Source organism: Acipenser ruthenus, chromosome 2 (assembly GCF_902713425.1).
Source record: "Acipenser ruthenus chromosome 2, fAciRut3.2 maternal haplotype, whole genome shotgun sequence".
NCBI classification, from domain to species: domain Eukaryota; kingdom Metazoa; phylum Chordata; class Actinopteri; order Acipenseriformes; family Acipenseridae; genus Acipenser; species Acipenser ruthenus.
Genome location: NC_081190.1, coordinates 77788533 through 77811927, shown reverse-complemented (window position 1 = coordinate 77811927; position 23395 = coordinate 77788533). Strand labels below are relative to the sequence as shown.

Below are 23395 nucleotides of genomic sequence, written 5' to 3'. Positions count from 1 at the left end.
CCTGTTTGTTTGAAAATCACCATTGCCTTGTAAATACATCTGTAAGTACATCTGTCTGCAAACAGCAATGGATTTCAGTAAGAACTTACTACACATAGTGTTACAGTTTGATGAGAGAGAGAGAGACTTGTGGACTGAACTTTAACACAGGCCTATTTAATGCTATTCTACAAATACGGAATTACCTGTATGAGCTGCTACAGGCACAGCTCCAGCCTTCCTGCAGATGAAGTCAGACACTGTTTGCAAAACAAAAAACATTTTAGTTTAGGATTATTTTCAGAGATATTGCAGGCATGACTTGGTCTAACTCATAAATGTACAACACCAATAGTTTATTTAAGAGTCACCAGGATTAGCTACCAAGAACGACAGAAGGAAATAAAAATGAAATTAAAAAATGTGATTAGTTTTTACCAAAAAAGCAGTAAATAAAAAGCAGATAATTTAAGCAAACTTCAACTTGAAGCTTGAAACCAACATAAAATTTATTAAAAAAAAAAAAAAAATCATAAAATTATACAGATCGAAACAACTTTTTTTTTTTTAATTTGGGGTATTTCAGCATTTCCCTTAACTGGTAAATGCTGGTCAGAGACAGTTGACAGACAGGCAGTTTGAAACACTGACTGTCACTAACAAGAGCGCACGAGTGTGCCTCTGACTACACCCTTTAAAAAGGCACAGGCAATCGCATGAGTGATTTGGCAGTCCCTTATGCATTCTAATGTTTTTTTCATACAATATATCAATATTCAAATAAAGAAATAAAAAACTTGTCAATAATGATTTGTCTTCTTGTTGTGCTTGCAAATCAATAAATAAATACATTTAAAATGGAACTGTCAGTTTCATTTTTCAATAGTGTGTATATCCACATATTGCGCCACTACAGTCAGTCAGACTATCATATATATTATATATTTATGTCTCTATGTACATATAAATTGACAGCCTGGCAAAGCATTAAATACAGCATAATAATATAACACTTCATTTGTGTGTTAATCCATGGGTGTTTTGAATTCCTTAGTGGAAAATGGACATGACAAAATCTACTGCTGGTGATGGTTTCATTAAGCCGTCAGGCTCTGACAGCAGAAGCGGACACAGGTGAGAGTATGACGAATCCTATTAACCGTGTTACTGAACAGACACAGGTGAGAGTATGACGAATCCTATTAACCGTGTTACTGAACAGACACAGGTGAGAGTATGACGAATCCTATTAACCGTGTTACTGAACAAGCTGTAGGGTTTACAACAAAACACATGCTTCCTGCTTTGTTTGTACGTATTTCTGCAATATTGTTTTCAACACAATTACAATTTGTTTGACATTTTTTAAAATTTAAATGGTTCTCTACGCTCAATCTGTTTTTGACCAGTTATTTTGTTTCACATTAGGCTCCAATATTAGCCTCACATCTGCCATTTGCAGTCATTTAATGACGTGAAATAAGATGTCCAGCATAGAGCAATGGTATGTAAATGTAATTTGTTGTAGACGCTACAGGAACACTCTGTTGGACATGCATAAAATATACAGCACAACATACAATATAAATGAAAAGAGGGAGTAAATGGGATGGCTGGGACGAATTGTAAAAGACAAGGGACTAATTCCACTGGCTCCAGCATGGCTCACTGCAGACAAGCTGCTTTCCCACATTTGCACTTTATTTGTTATCTAAATGGTCTCTGACATTCCAAATTGTGGTGGTTTTGTATTGTGAAGTTCTGTTCTAGCCACAGGTCAGTAAGATGCCACCAAACTCATCATTATTATTATTATTATTTATTTCTTAGCCGACACCCTTATCCAGGGCAATTTACAATTGTTACAAGATATCACATTATTTTTACATACAATTACCCATTTATACAGGGGTTTTTACTGGAGCAATTTAGGTAAAATACCTTGCTCAAGGGTACAGCAGCAGTGTCCCCCACCGGGGATTGAACCCACGACCCTCCGGTCAACAGTCCAGAGCCCTAACCACTACTCTACACTACTGCCCTCTCATGTGTTACATGTGGCCTAATCTGAAAGACTATGGCTTTATAAATAAAATTAAAAAAAAAAAAAAAAAAACACCTTGTTAATCCAAATGACCAATATAGTTTATGGAACATAATAAAAGAGTAAGTCAAATAAGAAATTTAAATGTGCAACAGAACCGATAAGCTATTCCTTTCATAGTAGTAATATTTCAGGAATGGATTTAACATTACTTCACACATTTCATAGTGGAGATTTGTATTTTTGATATTGTAAAAAAGGACAAACATTGAAAAGGTTATGTTTTTGTTTAATCTTTGGCCACCAGATGGTGACAATCGCAAAGTATCATTCCTTTTAAAGCCAATGGTAAAACGAACACCTTAAAAGAGGAAATACCTCCCTCAAATGATATGTAAAATTATTAAAAAGGGTTCTGAATAAAACATTTTTCCAGCATAACAAATTATACCAGCAGGCAGGCTTTGAATTAGAATAGTTACCTTGTCTGTTCTGAGGTGGAGTAAAACTGGAACCAGAGCTAGAGCTGGAACTGGCACTGGAACTTGCTGGACTGGGCTGCCCTGACTGCAATAGGATGGAAACAAATTTAGTTGATTGAAGCATTTACTCAAGCGACAGGGAACTCCAACTTTTACCAGCTTAAAAAACTCCTACATTAATTTATATTATTACAGTCATATGTGACGATTCCCAGGAAACAAAGTCACTCTGAACGGGGTTCCCATCTGAGAAGTTCTACCACAGTGAACAGTTTGAATAGAGATAATGGCACACCTGTGAAATGGGTCATTGGCATACTGAATCCATCCATCCATCCTGAGTACATCGTGGCAATGAGGCAAAACCAATGAGGAGTATGCAGTTTAGATGGACAGATACAAGTTGCTGAGGTCGAACATTTATGACCTGAAATAAAATGTTGAAAAGCGTGTGCTACTCATAATTTAATGTACATATGGAAATATGTACAGTCTACCTTTCAAAACCACACCTTGTAGTGGCCTTTAAGAAACCTCGTGCTTTCACTCAATAAGAAAAGCCTAGTTAACCACAGAAAGCTATTCCAAGCCAAGCCCTCCTCAAAGACCCTCGATTTTAAAGTTACTTGCAGGATTTCCAAGTCATGCTGCTGTGATGAAGTGACAAACAATGACTGTATGCCATTTGTCACAGTGTCCCTGGAAAGGTACACATTTTCTTCAAATGTAAATGGCACCATTATCTAAAGTTCCTCTTCCGTGTAAATAGCTTTGATGGTCTTAACAGTTGTTTCCACCCCATAAATCAATCTACTTTGCCAGTCCTAATGAACATAGTGATTTAAAGCCCTTTACTGTCCCTGCTTCCAGCTCACACAATGCCTGCTTTGCCAAGATCAGGATTTCCTTCTATTCATTGCAGGGTGTACAAAACCTCATAAACACCTGTTCTCTTGAAATTAATGGCACCCCTAGTGCCGATAGCTAGAAAATTCAGAAAAAAGAAGGTATCAGTGACATCCTGTAGATTTATAGACAAGCTGGAGGGAACACCCACTAGTCTTTTTAATCTGTTGAGAAGCTATAAGCTATCTTATCACATATTACTGTGCATTGCCAGTCCTTTTATTCATTTAAAATCCCGCTTTGTGCACCAAGTTGTAATATATAATCTGTCCAATCTATGCTGGGTACCAAGCATTAAAGTCTAGACAAAAACACGTTCATACTTAAAATCAGCAACAAACCATTGCACACACCAATGGAGGGTTCTCATAATCTTGCAAACATTTTTTAAATAGATTAAATTCAAGGTCTTTGTGAAATCCACCAACACATGCTCAAAGGTCAAATGCTATTTGGGGGGGGCGTGAGCAAGAAAACAGAACTCACCCCTGGCATTTTACATAATTCCTATTATTAAGAATGTTTAATAAAAACTATTCTGTTCCAAGCGATGTATTTTACACCTCATGCTATAGAGTCTATAGTAGACTATCTCTGCCACTAAAAAAAAACCCTGTCTGAGAGTTTTACAGGCTGTCCCAAGGACTGGAATTTATGGCATTATTCACGGGCTACTCTCTCTTATCCTCCAGTTGGATACCAATCACTAAATAAAGATTTCACAGGCTTGAAATTTGCTTGAAGGGGGTCGTGGAACAAAAGAGGTAAAGGGCCTGGATTGGGCCAATTTCTCAAACACCTTCCAGCACACAGCCCTATATTCTTCCCATTTTACTCAATTTCTGGCCTCACAGACAAGCCAATAATGGTCTAGATCCATACCGCTCATTAGTTAAATGGTCCCAAGACGATTTATGGTAGTCCAGGGAAACCTTCCCATGTCGCCTCCTGCTGATGCACTGGAAACCCAGGCATCCTGATGAGGATTCTTTCAATTGTCATCGCACAATGAATTAGATGTCTTGTAGCATGCTTGGTAAATGGTATAATTTTGCGCAAGTGAAGTGATACGTCGTGATACAACAGTCACCTGTCTCACCTTCAAGAAATAAACTAATTGGTTCATGGTTTTGAACAGAGGTATCCTCCTGACCAAACTATCTAGTTATAAAGATGGAGTACACAAGATTATTAGGTTGCAGTTGCACACAAAGACATTCTTCAGTTGATTAGCTCTGTCCTTGTACTTGAATCAATTACAGAAGTCCAAGGTTGCTAAATAGAATCTGTGAAACCAAACGTTTGACATCAGGTTTATTAGATATTCCTAGTTACAGCCCCAAAAATTACAGCCATCCACTCTTTTCTTTCTGATTCAATTATCAATACCCCTAGTGGGGGGTAGAATTACATGTGCAGAGTTATTATTATTATTTGTATATTTAGCAGACGCCTTTATCCAAGGCGACTTACATAGACCAGGGTATGTGAACTATGCAACAGCTGCAGAGTAGGACGGAGGGTAGCGACGGTTGGGGTGAAGCTGCCGAGCGCAGCACTTTTTATTTGTAGTTTTGTTTACTGTGTTTTGTTTTCCCTGTTCCTTTCGCCTTTTGATTAGTGTTTTGTTTAAAACTCTGTACCCTGTACCGCCCCGGTATAGTTGTGGCTCTGTCGCTACCATAGCTGGTTCGGCAGACCACAGACAACAGCGCCCTCTGCGGGCTAAAAAGAAAGTAAGCTCTCATAATAAAACTGGGCACCTGTGCGGTGTTTTCGGAATTATTTCTCTGTGTCCTGTGTGTCAGTGAATTACCCACCACCCTTCCACACCCTGGGATAATAATGTGTGTATTCCTTTAAAAAGTTCATTATCTAAAAACACTTATTAATCTAAAAGCACGGAAGAGCTAGAACGTCAATCCTTTTTGCGATGAATTCCAAAATGTTCTTATAGAACAGAGAATTAATGAAATGTGGATTAGACTGGTTTAAATGCATTTCAAATGGTTAAGCAGCTACTTTAATTACCAAGCAGGTCATTGACAATCATCTACCATCAAGACTTTGAATTCAAAATGAGCGATCAGGCCGTTGATCACCATAACCTTTATCCACTACAGGTATTTTGTAAAATGTAAGTTTGACATACAAACCAGGAGGTCCCCGGTTCAAATCCCACCTCAGCCACTGACTCATTGTGTGACCCTGAGCAAGTCACTTAACCTCCTTGTGCTCCGTCTTTCGGGCGAGACGTAATTGTAAGTGACTCTACAACTGATGCATAGTTCACACACCCTAGTCTCTGCAAGTCGTCTTGGATAAAGGTGTCTGCTAAATAAACTAATAATAATAATAATAATAATAATAATAATAATAATAATAATAACAAACAGCCTTACTATATACAAATAAGATTACAATACTGTCAATAACTTGTGCTAAGAAATGTCCAGAGGAAGTTTTATCACAACTAATCACTTCTCAGATAGATGTAAGAACGACTTAAGGATGAAGACAGACAGACAGACAGAACCACCAGACACATATATTAATACTCTAGCTTGTTCTAAAAATTGTCTTTTTCATCATAACTGGATCTCCAAATATCACACAGATGATACACTCTTTAGCAATAAAAGAACGTCCTTAGCAAGATTCTTCAGGTTTCTCTATGAAAGTGTGACACAGACAGCAGCCTCCATACACTACTAGATTATTATTATACTGAAAAATTGTGCTAATAAAAATATTCTTTACAAGTTTCATCATAAATTGACAATGTATATAAATTTGGGTCTCAAACTAGCAACGTGTTCTGTTAACTGCATATAGGCTGCTTAGTGGCACCATGTGAATGAATAAATATTATACAAGTTATTGTTTGATATATTTAACAAACATTAGAGTGTTGAAATGAGCACTTTAAATGGAAGTTTAAAGAAAAACCAAACACAACTTGTCACTCGTTGTATCTGCAATAAGCAACTAAAACACTCAATAATGAAGGAAGCCGAAAAATTAAGACAGCTTCTAGATCCATCTCTAAATGAAACACAACTGGGAAAACATAACCTCACACACAAATTACATATAGCGTTGACTAGCATCGCTATGCGTGTATTGTGGATTGAAGAAAGCGGTCTGTAAAGATCATCAATGGGAACATCACTGGGTCTGCCGAGTAACAGGATTCACAGCAAACAGGTTATTCAAAGAAAATATGGGGAAAGCTGGCAAACAGTTCTCAAAAACACACAACTTTTAAAAAAATATTACTTAATAATTGAATGCACTCTGAATACTTGTAAATGTGAGGTCAACAATTAAAGTTAGGATTTATATATGTCGTTTAAATGACTGAAATCTGGTCTAATGTGAACAGTAGTATAACCTTGGCTTCAACAGTGGCGGGCGGGCAGTGTCTGTAGCTGGTGCATGCATGCAGATTATTCGATCAAATAAAAAATGTCACAAAGTAATAAAATGTTGCATCCCATGTATGTTTAATTAAAAGATCCAAAGATATTCCCGCTGCAATCATTCCTAGCAATAGTGTTGGCACAATAGGAACAATTTAAGAAAGAAAAAACACGGGAGATGTATTCTCTTACTGCCTCCTCTGATGCGCTGCAGGGAATGTTTCATTCTGGCGCCCGCCTTCAAAACAAAGGACGTCACTGCACCGCAGTGCATGCTGGAACCTGAGCCAGTCGAGCGTTTACACTGACAGGATCAAAGGCTACCGATGCTTTTGATCCTGATCTGAACCATCTCCCCGAGAGGTACAATTGATCTGATCGCTGAGCTTTTACACTGCCATTTCTGAGCAGGATCAAATGCTACCGATGCATTTGATCCGGATCAGAAATGGCAGTGTAAACACACCTAATGTTGTCATAAGTTATGAGTGTGGCAAACAGCTATATTATTCAGGTCACTTTTGAGTCATGGAATTACAAAGCCATGACTAGTCTTCGAAGAGCATTGAAGCTCCTCTCAGATCGGAGCCTGGATCCAGGATTGGATCCCTTTAGTACAACCGACCCGAAGCAGTGTTGAACACAAGAGCAAGTGTAGCATAATGCAGATTTAATGGGAGGTATGAAAATACACTTCCCCACAATTAAAATACTCCATATAAAACATGTTTTTGTTATTAAAATTATACTAGTACTACAATGGTTTAAGAAAGGGGTGTTTTTATAACTATTTTCAGCTTCCATCCACCTTCAAGATGCAGATGTAGTTTGAACCTCAAACTGCAGTCTATAGACAATAATGTAAATGCCACCAAGGACTTGGATAAGTCCAAACTTTAAACATGTTCCTGTTTATTGGTAAGAACTCAACTTTACTATGAATATGATACTGTTCAGAATGGCAATTGTTTATTTATTAGTTTTAAAATGCTTAGTAAAACGTGACCTAAAGTGAGTTTTTGTAACACTGAAACTTTAATAATGAAATACAAACAGAGATGTGAGAGTCCGAGCGATGTGTTTAAACACCTGAAAGAATATTGAAGATGTAATATATCGATTATTTTGGAATAATTGTCTAAAATGTGCTATGTAAAGTATTTACTTTTTAATGAATGTCTAGATTTATTTGGACAAGGCACCAAGGTAATTTTGCTGTAACGTTTTCAATTTAAAATGAAAAGGTTTAACTGCAAGTAGACAGAAACCTCAGTAAATAACATTAGTAAATAACACCGAGCTATGGTGAATTACAAACTTAAACCATTTTCCTGTTTACATAAAATATAAGAGTTTTGGATACAGAAACGCAGCACATGGACCTCTATCTATGTCCATCCATTTGCCATTTTCCCCAACATTACTGTGATCTCAGGCTGCATACAAACAGATGAGGTCTTCAACTACGTGCGACACACGTTTGCTTCTCATTGGTCAGATTCCCTAGTTATGGCATATGCAGCTCCAGGATCGGATCAACATAGCGGATCTGTGAAGCCTGATCCAGATTGTCATGATCCAGCTCCAGTGATCCCAGATCTGATCCCATTTTGTGATCTCATTAGTACAACAGGCCCCAGCTGATTAGTTTCCGCTGGGTCCTCGTGGTGACCTGTATATGGACTAATGATTTTATAAATAAATTATTGAGAAATAAATGGTTTAGTACTCCTGCAATGTGAGGGGGATATTTCCCAGTCACTGATAAAGTGATTTCCCCACGTCCCCCCTCCCGTGCAAATGACACTATAATAACTTTCAGAATTGCATACTGTTTATACAGGTTATCTTCATTGGATGTGTCTTTATTTGTGTGGCTTCTAAACTTCTGATTTCCTGTTGGAATGATCTGAACATTTCTATACAGCTTCATAATAGTGGGTAACAAAGAACATTCACAGATTTTTCTGTTCCCCCAAAATCAACCTAAATTAACTGCATAGCTTTCTGTAGGAATATACTGTTTCCTGGGGGAAGGGGAAGATGACACTAAAAGAGAGCGCAGCAACCAGGGTGGTAAATGCTGTTAGAGCTTGTAGGGCCCCATAGAAAATTAAATGCACTTTGATGTTGAATTTACAACCTGTTTGTCTGTCTGGGTGTCTAGCTGACAACAAACACATGGTCAGGAGCCCCCTCATAAATCAAGCATCCATCCCCACAGCTCTGTCTAACCAGATTAGAGGCTTGTAAACTAGGGACCTAAAAAATTCACTTTAACCCTTTACTTCTCAAAAATGTGTCATATTGCACATCTTACAGTTTACATTTGTAAGTACAGAACTAAATAAACAAAACTACTTCAAGCCAGGTCAAAAAGCAAAACACCTTGCTAATTTACACTACCGGTCAAAAGTTTTAGAACACCCCAATTTTTCCAGTTTTTATTGAAATTTAAGCAGTTCAAGTCCAGTGAATAACCTGAAATGGTACAAAGGTAAGCGGTAAACTGCCAGAGGTTAAAAAAAAAAGTTTAGGTTACCAAAAACTGAAAAATAATGTACATTTCAAAGTTATACAAAAAGGCCCTTTTCGGGGAACAAGTAATGGGTTAACAACTTACAGCTGTTCTGCAGCAAAGGAAGTAAATTAAGCCTTGAAAGTTGATGCTAACAATTCCTACAGGTGTCCCAGCTTTTGTTGATCACTTACAAACCCTATGTCTGTATAAAAGCAGTGTTGGAACAGACTGTGTTACTACACCCTCTTAAGCATTATTTGGACAGTATTGTACTGCAGGAAGTAGTATATTGCTCTCATAATGGCGAGAAAAAGGCAATTAACAAAGGAAGACAGACAGACCATTATAACCCTTAACCCTTTGCGGTCCATTTATTAAATGCGTGTCAGGCACTCACTAGGCATATCCAGCCCCGCCCCACCCTTTCGTTTGCTATAGCGTTCACCGATGTAAGAAATAAATAATAATAGTCGTACATACCGATCGATCATCTCCGGATCACTCGTTTTATCACCAAACTCCTCAATAATGCGATCCAAGTCATTATTTTATACTATAACATCTCAAAAAAGCTCTGCAAATGTCCGTGTTTTCTGTGCGCTGACTCAGTCAGCCAACTTGTTTACTTCAGACCGCCCCCGTTATCTGATACCATGTATGACTAATCATGAGATACGCCTTTTTATTTATTTATTTATTTTTTTCGACTTGTCTCGGCTCCTGTCGCTTCCACTCGGCAATTGAATGGTTTTCTCGGCTTTTTTCGGCGAAAAAACGACTAGAGACCCGTTTATTGCGTTGCTATAATGATGTCGGACCCAGTCCGACAAAGGACCTGTGAGGAATAATTGCAATGTCGGACCCAGTCCGACAATGGACCGCAAAGGGTTAAAAGTGTAGGTCTTTCCTTTAGAGAAATTGCAAAGAAAGCCAAGGTGTCAGTGAGTACAGTTTCCTACACCATCAAAAGGCACTTGGAAACTGGAGGAAACTCTGACAGGAAGAGGTCTGGCAGACCCAAAGCCACAACAGAAATCAAAAGACAAGTTTCTGAGAGTCAACAGCTTGCATGATAGGCGGCTCACAGGATAACAGCTTCAAGCACAGCTTAACACTGGTCGAAGTAAGCAAGTCTCAGTTTCAACTGTGAAGAGAAGATTTCGAGCTGCAGGTTTGACAGTTCGAGTGGCAGTAAGAAAGCCATTGCTAAGATGGCAAAATAAGAAAAAGAGGCTTGCCTGGGCCATGAAGCACCGCCAGTGGACTACTGAAGACTGGAAGAAGGTCTTAAGGACCGATGAATCAAAATTTGAAATCTTCGGTTCATCACGCAGGGTTTTTGTACGCCGTCGAGTAGGCGAAAGGATGGTTCCTCGGTGTGTGACACCAACTGTCAAACATGGAGGAGGAAGCGTGATGGTCTGGGGCTCTTTTGCTGGATCCAGAGTCGGCGACTTGCACAGAGTGAGTGGCACCCTGAACCAAAACTGCTACCACAGCATTTTGCAGCGCCATGCAATACCCTCTGGTATACGCCTAGTTGGTCAGGGGTTCATCCTACAGCAAGATAATGACCCAAAACATACCTCCAGGCTATGTCAGAACTACCTTAGAAGAAAAGAACAAGACGGTAGGCTTCAAATCATGGAATGGCCAGCACAGTCTCCAGACTTAAACCCCATCGAGCTGGTTTGGGATGAACTGGACAGAAGGGTGAAAGCAAAGCAACCTACAAGTGCAACACATTTGTGGGAACTTCTGCAACAGTGTTGGGAAGAACTTTCCGAACAATATTTGATTTCCATTGTAGAAAGAATGCCACGAGTGTGTTCGGCTGTTATATCTGCAAAAGGTGGCTACTTTGATGAGTCAAAAATTTAGATTAAATTTTGTTAAACAAAACGATTCCATGATTTCTTTTTTATCTCCAATTGTTTATTTGTTCTATGCTTTAATTTCAGAGTACATTGAGACATTAAACTGCGTAAATTTCAATAAAAACTGGAAAAATTGAGGTGTTCTAAAACTTTTGACCGGTAGTGTACATCCTGACTTAGTGTCATTAAAAGCACTGCGGTCACAGACCTCAACATCATTTTTCTTTCAAGCCTGCTGCCATCATGTATGCAACGACCTTGAAGGTTAATGGTTAAATTTATATTTCATGGAACCAGGCTTATGATAATAACCCAACGTTTCCTTTCAAGTATAAAATGTAACCAAATACCTTATGCGTGAGTGTACCAAAGCCATCGCAAGGGCAATATTGCAGAATCCTACAAAGCTAAGCAGAGCAGCTGCCTTGTATGTTACCAAATGGAACCCCAGTAACAAGTAGCTAGGGTGAAAAAATTGAGGGAGAAACTCACCTCTATGCCTGTGTTTTAATGGTTGACTGAAAACTCACCCTTGACACTGTAGTTCCAAAACATGGGTTTTGAGGATCCACGACACAAAGTCTGTAAAACCTAGCAAAGGTATGGGGAGTAGCCCACACCGCTGCATTGCAAATATCCTTGACAGATACATCCTGGGATAAAGCCCACAACAAGTTGCCATGCCCCTGGTGGAATGGGCAGTGAGCTTTTCTGGGCAAATTGGCCAGTTCATAGGCAATCCTATGGAGCGACTTAAGCCGCTGGCTTCACATGGGGCACAAGGCTGTAGTGGGATGGAACAAATAGGCTGTAGTGCACAAATACACATAATTAATAAAACTAATACAACTGTTACTTTTTTAATATCACATAAAAATTTGTGTAAAAACACAATAATGCAAATATATAGCAGAAAAAGTAACAAGTAGTTATCTGAACCAGCTCTCCTGTCAGGTCAGTTCTTGAAAGGAAAAATGGCGTTGAGGTTTGTAACCGCAGTTCTTTTATGTTCTCGGGGGCGGGCCACGACTGCGTCACAGGCTCTACGAGCAGCTTTGACATATATTATTTCAGGTTTCGGGTCTTTAAGAGGTAAATACCCATAAGGTAATGGTTATATTTAGTACTTGAAAGGGAACTCCAATCCTCTATGTGCTAAAATATTAGAATTAAAACCTTTTTTTTTCTTTTATAGTAGAACTTCAACCATTAACAGCACTTCTTTTCGCAGGAAAATTGATAAATAAAAAAATATATATATCATAAAAAAGCTAAACTCTTTTTGACCTTAAAAACTCCCCCATGAAGAGACTAGGTTGCAGTCCAAAGACCGAAGCTCTTAGATAAAAAATGCACAGTAATGAGATAAAAGAAAACTAATACCAGCTTTATGCATGCCAAGTCCACAAGACATTTAATATTCTGGGGAAATTCTCAAACAAACATTTAGGACAATGCAATGATACAGCATACAGCTGTTGTGCTAAATCCCATTATAACTAATAATGCAGTCATTTAAAAGTTATTTCCCATATAATTATACAGTACATCAATCGTGATCACTGTGTCCAGTAGAAGAAGAAAAAACAAGTTTGCATGTAGCTGTAATAAATCATGCCGAGCTTCAAAATACACAATGTTTTTCTTGGCACTGGGCACAAGCATGACTTGATACTTTATAAATAATGTTATAAGGATGAGCACATGCAGCTGAATGCTCTAGCTAAAACTCTGCAGTATCTGTTGCTCTTCTAGCAACACCAGGAGAAAGGGTTGTATATTATACTGGGAAATGAAGTAGCATTAAAAATAATGGTCTCAGTAACAGAAATACAGTAGCCTATAGCATTATGCTATGGTAATCTGTCATTTACATCTGACTTAATAAAAACAATTACCCCACAGGAATAAACCCAAATAAAGGTTTTAGTGAATAGCGCAGATTGACCCAGGCTAGATAGGCCTGTTTAAGGCAAAAAAGAAAAACAGTTAAAATAGATTTACATAAAAATCAGACTAGATAGCTGTACTACAAGGGCTTTCACAGACTGGAACACATTACATAACACCCTCAACATCCAGTCATTTAAGACAGTGTTGTGAATACACTGTTGTTTAATGTTTGGTTTTATTTAAAAGGTGTTCACACAATACTACAAACTGGTCTTTGCTCCTGGTGAAGTTTTAATAAATGTAGCAAAACAAGACAGGATTATTATACATATTCCTGCCAAGGATAATATAAAAACAAGCATACAGCAGGTGTCAGTACCATGAAAACCTACATCAACAAGATTTGGATTAGAATCTGAAAACCAATGCCCATGTGCAGGATCAACAACACATTCATTTAAGTGTTAATGTATTAATATTGTGGTCAAATGTATCAATTATATTGTACAACCTCCTGACAATCTTACAGCACTCCATCACTGCAATATTACATGCATTCTTTATATTGATAAACTGCCTGGATTCACAGCAAACTTGACAAAAACTCTTTAATGTAATCTGGTATCATTGTTCTTGTAAAAATTGGCACATCACAATTCAGTTTCCTCAGCAGAAATCCACATGTTTCTTTGCACTTTGGAAGTATAAAGCCATTAGCAAATGCCGAGTTTGTGTGTTTATGATGCTGGTACAGCATCTCTTTCCTCTGGATTAATGTTTGTGTAATCTAAGTATTAACTGTAAAATACACTCACCGTCAAAAACCTTCATGCTTCTAGTCAAGTGAAATTATATAATGTACATCTCAAAAGTGCATATCAGTAACAAACTGTGTGGCATTTTACTGCTATGTTTTTTTTTTTTTAATTCAGTATATTTTAATAAACTATTCTACAAGGAAGATATGCCAGCCCAGTGCCTTTGCACTAGTTAGGATTATATTAATAATTTGAGCTGGCAGGCATTCAAGCATTCAAGCCAGTGGAAGATATCCTGATATTTCAATCATGCTATCCAAACAGTAGTTTTCAACAGATCTTGAGCCAGCAGTGTATAGTACATAAGTGATATACCACCAGAAACAGCAGCAACAAGCACAGTGATTGTAAAAGTGGGGTACCAGATTCTTCATGTTTCTATGTATATCCAAGACAATCCTAGATAATATTCAAAGTTCAAATACATTATACGAAGGCTGGATATCAACAGCACAAATGTAGCCAAATAAACACACATTCATACACACGTACATATAAGGAGGTCAGCACAGGTACCCGAAAACCCGGGTACCCGTCAGCAAAGTCCTGCGTGGGTCTAGTTTTTATGACCCGCTCCTGACATGGACCCGCTACTACATAACCCGACCCAACTCCGCAACCCGCTTCAACACCATCTTCTATCCCGCAACCCGACCCCCTTTAATAAGACCCGCAACCCGACCTGGCAATCCAATAATTAATTGACATTCTTGCAATTTTAACTTAAATCACTACTTTCCATTAAATCTAAAAGTCCTTTGTTCCTGTTTGATTGTTTATTTATATTTTGACTACAATCAATAGCATATTGAAACCTATTTCTAATGACAATTTGTAGCGTCAATTTTTCAAACCACAATGACAGGAAAATAAAAAGAGAAGAAAAACTGAAAGAGCTTTATTCCAAATAAAACCAATATGAAAAGATATTTAAACTTTTGTTGCCGAATTATGCAATACAGTTTCAACTCAAAATTGAATCATCCAACAACAAAAAAAGAGAGTCAGGAAAATGTTTTTGCAGTATGGGACACATCAAATTTAACAAAGTGTGTTTCTTATAAACTTTGCCGGGTGCCGCTTTGTAGCACAGTTAGCATTCCAAAAAAGATAAACCAGATTTGCTCTTAAACTTGCTCTTATTAGTAATAATAATAAACAAAATGCATTTCCAATAATGTCTATTTTCAAAACAAAACTATTAAAAATTATAAAAAAAAATAAAAAAAAATCACATATTCCAGTCGCTGTTAATTTAAGTTGAAACATATATTGCATTAAACTGAAAATGTACTTTTAAAATGTCTTGTTTAAGTTACTGTGTAGAAAAAGGATGTAATCTACTGTTCCTGGTTTCAGTTGAGTTCTTCTTTCTTCTATAGAACCCAGCAGTTGAGAAATCTCTCTCACTTGGAGCACTAGTTGCTGGGATTGCCAACACAAAGCAAGCCATTTGAGCCAAGCTTGGATAAACAGTAGTGTGGTCCTTTCACCAACACAGGAGATCAAAATCTTCATCTTAGTGCATCTTGGGACACTTGTAGTCTATGTAACATTGCACTTCATCTGGTGGCAAAATGTCAGCGTCATCACTGGAGTCTTCAACGTCGGCTAAATCAGTCTTCCTGGTCATTTTCATTTTCTTTGCAGGTATGCATTTTGTTGCACCTGCTGTGGCACAGGGTTGTTCCTTTTGGTCCAGAATCTCAGTCATCACGCGTCTTACTTTATTATGGACACTAAAGATGTCCTCCTCGCTTTCCAGTTTTAAACTTTTCAGTTTTGGGTGCATGAACATGGTGATTTTGTGCAAGATGTGAACTTCAAATTTGTTCAGCAGAATGGAAAGGCATTTGCGTTTCAATGAAGAAAAAGTCCCGTTGTTGTTTGAAGAAGGTTGAAGGTGACGTTTAAGCCCTTCGAGTCAGACAACAGTGAGCTGCAATGATGGGCTTTTTGAAGCTTCCAGCGCATATGTGGCTTCTTTGAAACACTGTAGGAATGAAACTAGGTTTCCAGCGTTCTCTGAATCCAAATCGTTGAGGCGGTGCTCTTCGTCCCTCTCAGTCAGTATTGTCTGGATGTCCTCATATTGGGAATACATTGATTCCAGCATAATAAAGACTGTTCCAGCGCATTTTAACAGAAGTCTTCAGTGTCTTCTGTAGCCGATTCTGTAGGTTGGATTGTTTAAAGTACGTCACCAATGCCTTTCCAGCTTCAACGATGCTTGCTATTTCTTGGGAAAAAACATCCTCATTCGCATTTCAACTGATAGTATTTTGCAACACTGTATTGAGCAGGTGTGCACTGCAGCAGGCGTGTAACAGTTCGCAGTGCTGATACGATATTACCACCACGATCTGTTACATAAACAAGTTTAGAAAAAAAACCTGTCCAAATCGAACTCTCAGTGCATGTATGATGGCTGGTTTAATGTTCTCTGCAGTTTTTCGTAATGTACTGTCCCATTCAGCAGTACACAGCACTCTTTCAAGATCCAGCGAAGTTGATGTAATGCACAGTCACACAAAGATAAGAAATTTTCCGATAATCATCAGTCCACATATCTAGTGTGATCCCTCCGTGACCTGATTCACCCAAGTTTTCCTTCAGCTCAGGAATACTATTGCGAATTTGTTTGGCGTGTTTGACGATGTTTGGAGATACAGTAGTTGGATCGGGCAACAGTTTTGTTGCATCAACACGCGAGCACCAATATCAATCAGACCTTGTGTTAAGTCACAAAAAACATCTCCAGAAACAGATTCCAAAGAACGTACATCTTTCCAAACGTACTTTACCTCCAACTTTGTTATTACCTCCTTGTCGTCTTTGTTGGGCACCTTCAACTAATTTTCAGGCTGAAAATACCTGTCTATTTGTTTCGTGCCACCAGCTGAAAGGGAGCTCCACCTGTGCTTGTACAGATATGATGTTCCAGTTTGGTGACTGTCAGACACAAAAACTTGACTGCAAGTCTTACAAACAAATCCAGCCACCTGTTTGTCATTTTCACTCAATATAATTCCAAAAGATTCACACTTCTGCTTTATCTCTGGAACTATTATGTACCACACGGTATACACCTTGTCCTAAGTTTAGTTTTACCTTACCTAGACATTTTTATTATGGTAGTGCATTAATCCTCAAGCGTGCATGCCATGCATAGCACTAAATTGATTTTACGGAAACAGAAGTGGTGTTCAGCTGCTCAGCTGACCTATTGCCTCCAGCAATTGCTGTGGATTTTCAAATTTGCACATTCGTATTTGTGAGAAAAGGACAAGTCCTGTACACTGTATTTTTCTGGTGATTTAAATTCATACGCGAGCCTGACCCGAAAATTTAATTTTCTGAACCACACCCGTCAAACAAGTGGACGTTCCAATCTGAACCCGACTCGCTTTGCTTGTCACCTGCGGTTCGCCGCGGGTACCCGACCCGACGCAGGACTCTGCCCGTCAGGTTTTAAATTAACTCCGACCCAGGTCTCCTTTTACTTAATGTGCTCCACATATATTTAACCAAAAACAAAATAGGTCAATGTTTCGTAAGTGTGTGAGTAATGTTTCTCGTACTGATTTAATTTTACTCTTTGCACCTTTCACATTTGAGTGCTTATGCTTTTTCTTTGTTAATCTACTTAATTAAAATAAAAAGTTTACGGTTTTCAGTCTGTTTTCTGGGGCAAACCACGCACAATACTTTATTTGTTTATTTATTAAATAGATTACTTATTTGATCTTTTTGGTAAGAAACTATATCTGCGTAATAACTGTAGATAAAGCATTCCACATTGGAAACCACACGGTTATTATTATTATTAATGGATCACAGATTTATCACTGACATAAACCCAACAGGATGTTATGTTGTTTTCTTTCCGATTTAGTTCCTGAGAAGAATACTCGCTGTACTTATTATTGAGGTGTACTTGCTGCTGTGTGTTATTGTTTTCTGTAAAACCTTGATATCCTGTCAGTTAAGAAAAGGCTTCATGCAAAAGCTTGTTTTATTACGCCAGCCTGAGACCCGCGCTTACAACTGTATTGTCATATTTTCTACATTTTCTTTAAATTCTCAAATTCATAAATCGATACCTGGGTAGTAAAAAGAGACTCATGTCGGGTAATTTAAAACCTGACGGGTACCCAGGTTTTTGGGTACCTGTGCCGACCTCTAATACATACACATACACAAACGCACATATATATCTGATTGGTTAAACAGCATCACATGACCGTGCGTGTATATATAGCATATACCATGGCTTACATTCCAATGGAGTCACTTCACACTGAATAAATTACTACGCACCACTACATTCTAAATTCCATGACAAAACTGCCATTTTATTTGTTACTAGTTACAAAACCACTACCAAAAATTAGTGACATTCCACCTATTTCCTTTAATATATATTTGGGGATGAAACTCCAGATAACTGGTACAACACCAACTTTCCGAGTGAAGACAGCAGTCCACCTGAAAAAAAAAAAAAATAAAATAAGTGCACCAGCAACTGTCAAGAGTAGACACAACAGTAGATGAGGAACAGCTAAATGAAACAGAAGAAAACTAAGACTGGAAGAAAAAAAACACACAGAAAATACACAGCATAGGCTGTTAATGTACCTAGAGACTGGCTTAAAGAAAAATATGGACGTACAGTTTTAAGGAAATAAGTAAAAAAAATATATCAGCAACATTAAGGGAATTTTATGCCAGTGCAAGAAGTTGGTGTGTAAAGTCTGTTTTGATTTTCAACTTAAACCTTGCACAACATGGACACGAGGGTGTCTGACAACTGACAAAAACATCTTTTGGAGATCCGAAAGGATGAAAAAGGGACTTCAGTATGTATGCCTCACATACAATGATGACAACAAACTCACCTCAAGATCCGGCATCAGCCTCCATCACAGCTGCTCCCCTGCCTTCCTCAGTGTCATTTGAAACTCATTCCAGACCATCCACATCATCAGCTTGTGTTCAGTCCTCTAGTTTCGAGATGACACTTTCGATGCAGAAATTCACAATAAAACGGACATGTGCAATTCATTTTTTAATAAGTGAACAAATAATGTAATTAAATTTGGCACCATGTTACACTGCGGATGTATACACAATAAAAGTTTCTGGTTTTGTCTGAATTTAAAAAGTTGGTTTTATTTATTTTTCTTCCCCCAAATGACAGGTAGTCATGTTATATGTGGTATAAACCACTTTGGGCTGTGAGGTTCCAATGATATATCCCACTTATGGCATGGTATATACCATGGGAACGGCACGGCTCGTTGTGGATTATACCTTATATATATCATTTCGTTACGAATCCATTTTCAAGAAGAACTTTCTCCGAAAAATTGGAGATTTCTAAAAAAGGGAGGTGTACACCACAAATACCCGAACTGACACAGGAAGGGACTCACCACTTCCAACATTCAAAATGATGAAAGGTATCCGTTAAAGGCTTACTGGTAGTTGTAAATTAAAACAATTATACTGCTTGAAACTGCTGGCGATATGGAACGGCACTGGCTACAGCAATCTAGGATGTCTATCAAAGTCAGCACAAAAACATGAGCGTTCCCAAAATCACTTGTGAGCCACTGTAACACTCAAAACTTTTGGACAAACCCGGATTGATGTTCAACTGGATGAGCAGAAGCATAGGGATACAATACATCACAATGAGCAAGTAAGAAAAAATCGTGAGGTTCTTAAACGCTTGATTGATTCTGTTGTTTACCTTGGCAAGCAAGAACCGGCATTCAGAGGGCACGATGAAGGCACCAATTCCTCAAATAGAGGTAATTGTGTGGAATTACTTTCTCTGTTTTCTGACTACAAACAGCATGTTATGCAATCACTTGTAAACAGCCACAGTATTCTCGGGCACCTCTAACACGATTCAGAACGAATAAAAGCAGAAGTACAGGAAGCCGGTAGATTAAACAACCGACAACTAAAGAACTAAAATAAAAATAACAATAAAAATGCTTTTAAGAAGACCAAATTTCCATTGGGCTTATTTTTTTATTTTTTATTTTTTTAAGATTCTATTGATTTTTTAGCATTAACTATGCAGGACAGCCGCTATAAGATTGTTACCTTCATTAAAAATGTGCATGAATTAATCAACTAATGCCCATAAATTAATCAATTAAAATGTTTAAAATCGAGTGACAACCCTCTATATATACACACATATATATATTTGCTCAAAAGAGCCAACTTCCCAATGTTTCAATATGTTTAACATACCTTTGACAAGGGAAAGCGCGTTTGAAAACAAACATTGGAGGTATTTATAGGCTTTTGATGCCATGGTAACCACAAATGTATTTCTCTTTAAATCTAATGTCTTTGTGATGTCATTCACTATATAACTAATGATGCAATGATAAAACAAACATTTTGAGAATTCAACACCATCTCTGAGTGCTACTTCCTAAACATAAAAACGTTACAATATACTCAATGAACAGTCCAAGCTTCTTATGATAGTTTGCAAAATCAGATGAAAGCTTTCAATACAATCGGGATAACACATAATCATTATTTACAAAATCGTGTTTGTCTCGTTACTTGTTAAAAACTGTAACTTTACTGCTATGCTACTTGCAAATGTTGCGAAATGGAAGTACAAACTTTGTGGCATGAAAGCTGAGGCGTCTGCATTACAAGCTGCATTGGACCCATCAATCAATCAATCAATCAATATTTATTTTATATAGCGCCTTTCATAGTGGACCACCATCACAAAGCGCTTTACAAGATAGTGAGGAACAATGCATAATACATTAAATAGTGAAATACAGGGCATAGTACATTAAATACAAACCATAAAAAAAACAATGCAAATACATTAAGTACATGTATAATACATTAAATACAAAGCTAGGATGTGAATTCTAAACATTGTGGATGCGTGTGTCATACAGAATCATACGAATAAGATGGAGTGAAAAACCTGAAATAACAATTTAGACAACAGCTAATAACAGATATCAGGCTTAAAGAGCATTGAAAACAAGCGAGAAACAAAGGAGATCTTGAGAGTTGATTTGAAGGAAGCGACTGTGGGAGCTAAAGCACTAAAGCCGAGAGAGAGTTCCAGAGAGTCAGGGCTTTGAAGCTAAAAGAGTGCTCTCTGAGTGTGGTGCACTTTTGCTTGGGTATAACAAGCAAGCCAGAGTCAGAGGACCTCAGCTTGCATGCAGGGACATAGCGGGTCAGCAGGTTGGAGAGAATATAATAAAATAAAATATGTAGGAGAGACAGGTACATCATTATATACAAGAATGCAGAAAAACTTATCGAAATATAAGAAATAAAAAAACTAAATGAACCAATAGTTCAGCACTTTACAAGGAACAGACACACCATGGATTACCTTTGTGGTTTGTGGTTTTAAAAAAAAAAAAAGAATGTACATTAAAGAAAATAAATTGATAAATAGATTAGATACCATGATGCCTGAAGGTTTAAATAGAAAGGAACGGTAGATCATTGCATCATTAGTTATATAGTGAATGACATCACAAAGACATTAGATTTAAAGAGAAATACATTTGTGGTTACCATGGCATCAAAAGCCTATAAATACCTCCAATGTTTGTTTTCAAACGCGCTTTCCCTTGTCTCATTCAAGTTCAGCGCTGGACTGTCTCCAGTCCCCAGGCTCATGCACCCCCTTATTATATAACCTCCTGTCATTTCCCACCACTGTCAAACTCATCAACCAGTCACATCCATACTCTGCAACCCCTAAAAACAGCAACACACATTCTCCCCACTCATTCACTCACTCCCCCTTCCCATGCTAAAGTAACGGCGTGACCCGTTCACTTTACAAAACATAAAACACAGACAAGACAAACTGGACAGACAACAAGTCCTGCAACAAAGCCATTGTCCGGGTCGTTCCAATATATTTTTTAAATTTGAAAGAAAATATATGAAAGCCTGACAATCTTTAAGTACAAAAATCTTCACTAATATACAATTGAACTAGAACTGTTGAGTATTTAAAGACTTAAAAAAAAAAAAAAATTATATATATATATATATAAAAATTTTGCAGGCAAATGTTCCATTATAAAACAAATAAATTATACATATGCAATGATAAAACTCCCTGGGGTCATCAAAAAAGTATTTGTGTGTGTGTGTGTGCGACTACTCCATTTAAAAATATCAATAAATCGTTTAATATAGATGATACAGACGTCAAAATAAATGCGTTCCCTAGTATATCTCTCTCTCTCCACACACACACATTCAGCATTTCACATATCCGACCGTATACAATTTTGACTTCAGTGACGGTTTAACGCATATCTGACATATCTGATTATTTCATTTTGGCCCTTTTCAACCCTTGTCCATTTTTCAGGGAACACAAAATGTACACAATTATCTGAAAAGACTGTTTTAAAATAAATAGGCTTCCATTTAAATGTACTGTATTGGTGTTGTTGGTACAATACTATACTTTCAACAGAAGGAAGTATTTTAATTCAGAATGATATTATTCTGAAAATATCACTTGCCAAAAGAGACAACTGTAATACAACGCATACTTAAATCCGGTACGTATTGTAGCAGTATGAAAAATTACCCGTTAACGACCCAACAGCAAAATGAAATCAAAATGTTAACCATGCACAGAACTGCGTGCAATGTAAAAGGTAATCCAATTTAAAACAGTATTTTTAAAACAGAATTAAAACAGTATCTAAAGTCAGTATTCAAAATTGCAAAATAGTGCTCGATAAGGCCCTAATGTCACAGTTCACTTGAAAATGAAAAAATGCACAAAAGCAACTAAAGATCACAGATTTAAAAAAATACATCACACCATCTAAAACTGTTTAACGATTAACTGTTACTTTACCGTAGCTTGTCTCTTCACTTTGTTTCGGCTGCATTTGCGTCATGAAACTGGAGGATGCACTGTGTAACTGCACAATAAAAACAAACTGATTTGGCATGCATAGAGAAAAAAAAATTAAAAACCGCAGGCTGTGACGGATAGTCAAATAAATTGTAACATTGAAGAGAAGGGCTTTGTATCAGAAAACTGGTGACGGAGTCGGAAATCGCGTGTGACAGGTAAGTGCATTAATTTGTTACATATACAGACTAACTTCACTATAACGAACCCCCATTTTTAACAATCCAAGCAGCAAGAACCGTTTTTTTCAATGAAAATTAGCCCTATTAGAATGATCACTTTTACAAAATGGACCTGGTTAAAACGATCTTGGTAGTGGCTCTCACTGAACTGCACCCAGTGTTAATGTGTTACTCTCAGTGAAAACAAAGACCTTGGTAGGCTAATTCGAAGATAAGGCTGATTCATAGATAACCTATTGTAGTGTGAATCATGTGTGAAGTATGCAACCATTGCCATCTTCACACAAACTGCAACTATGGCAACAG

The 23395-nt window shown here is 37.6% G+C and overlaps 1 protein-coding gene across 2 annotated transcripts in view; it reads right to left on the bottom strand.

Moving 5' to 3' along the window:
- The window catches only part of mllt3 (MLLT3 super elongation complex subunit), a 98745-nt gene that overhangs the window by 15565 nt on the left and 59785 nt on the right, over positions 1-23395 (bottom strand). For both annotated transcript variants that reach the window (XM_059001721.1, XM_034014914.3), the window contains exons 8-9: positions 2506-2590; positions 186-239 (exon numbers count right to left, since the gene is read on the bottom strand). In XM_059001721.1, coding sequence (XP_058857704.1) covers positions 186-239; positions 2506-2590 — 139 coding nt within the window. The remainder of the gene's footprint in view (positions 1-185; positions 240-2505; positions 2591-23395) is intronic.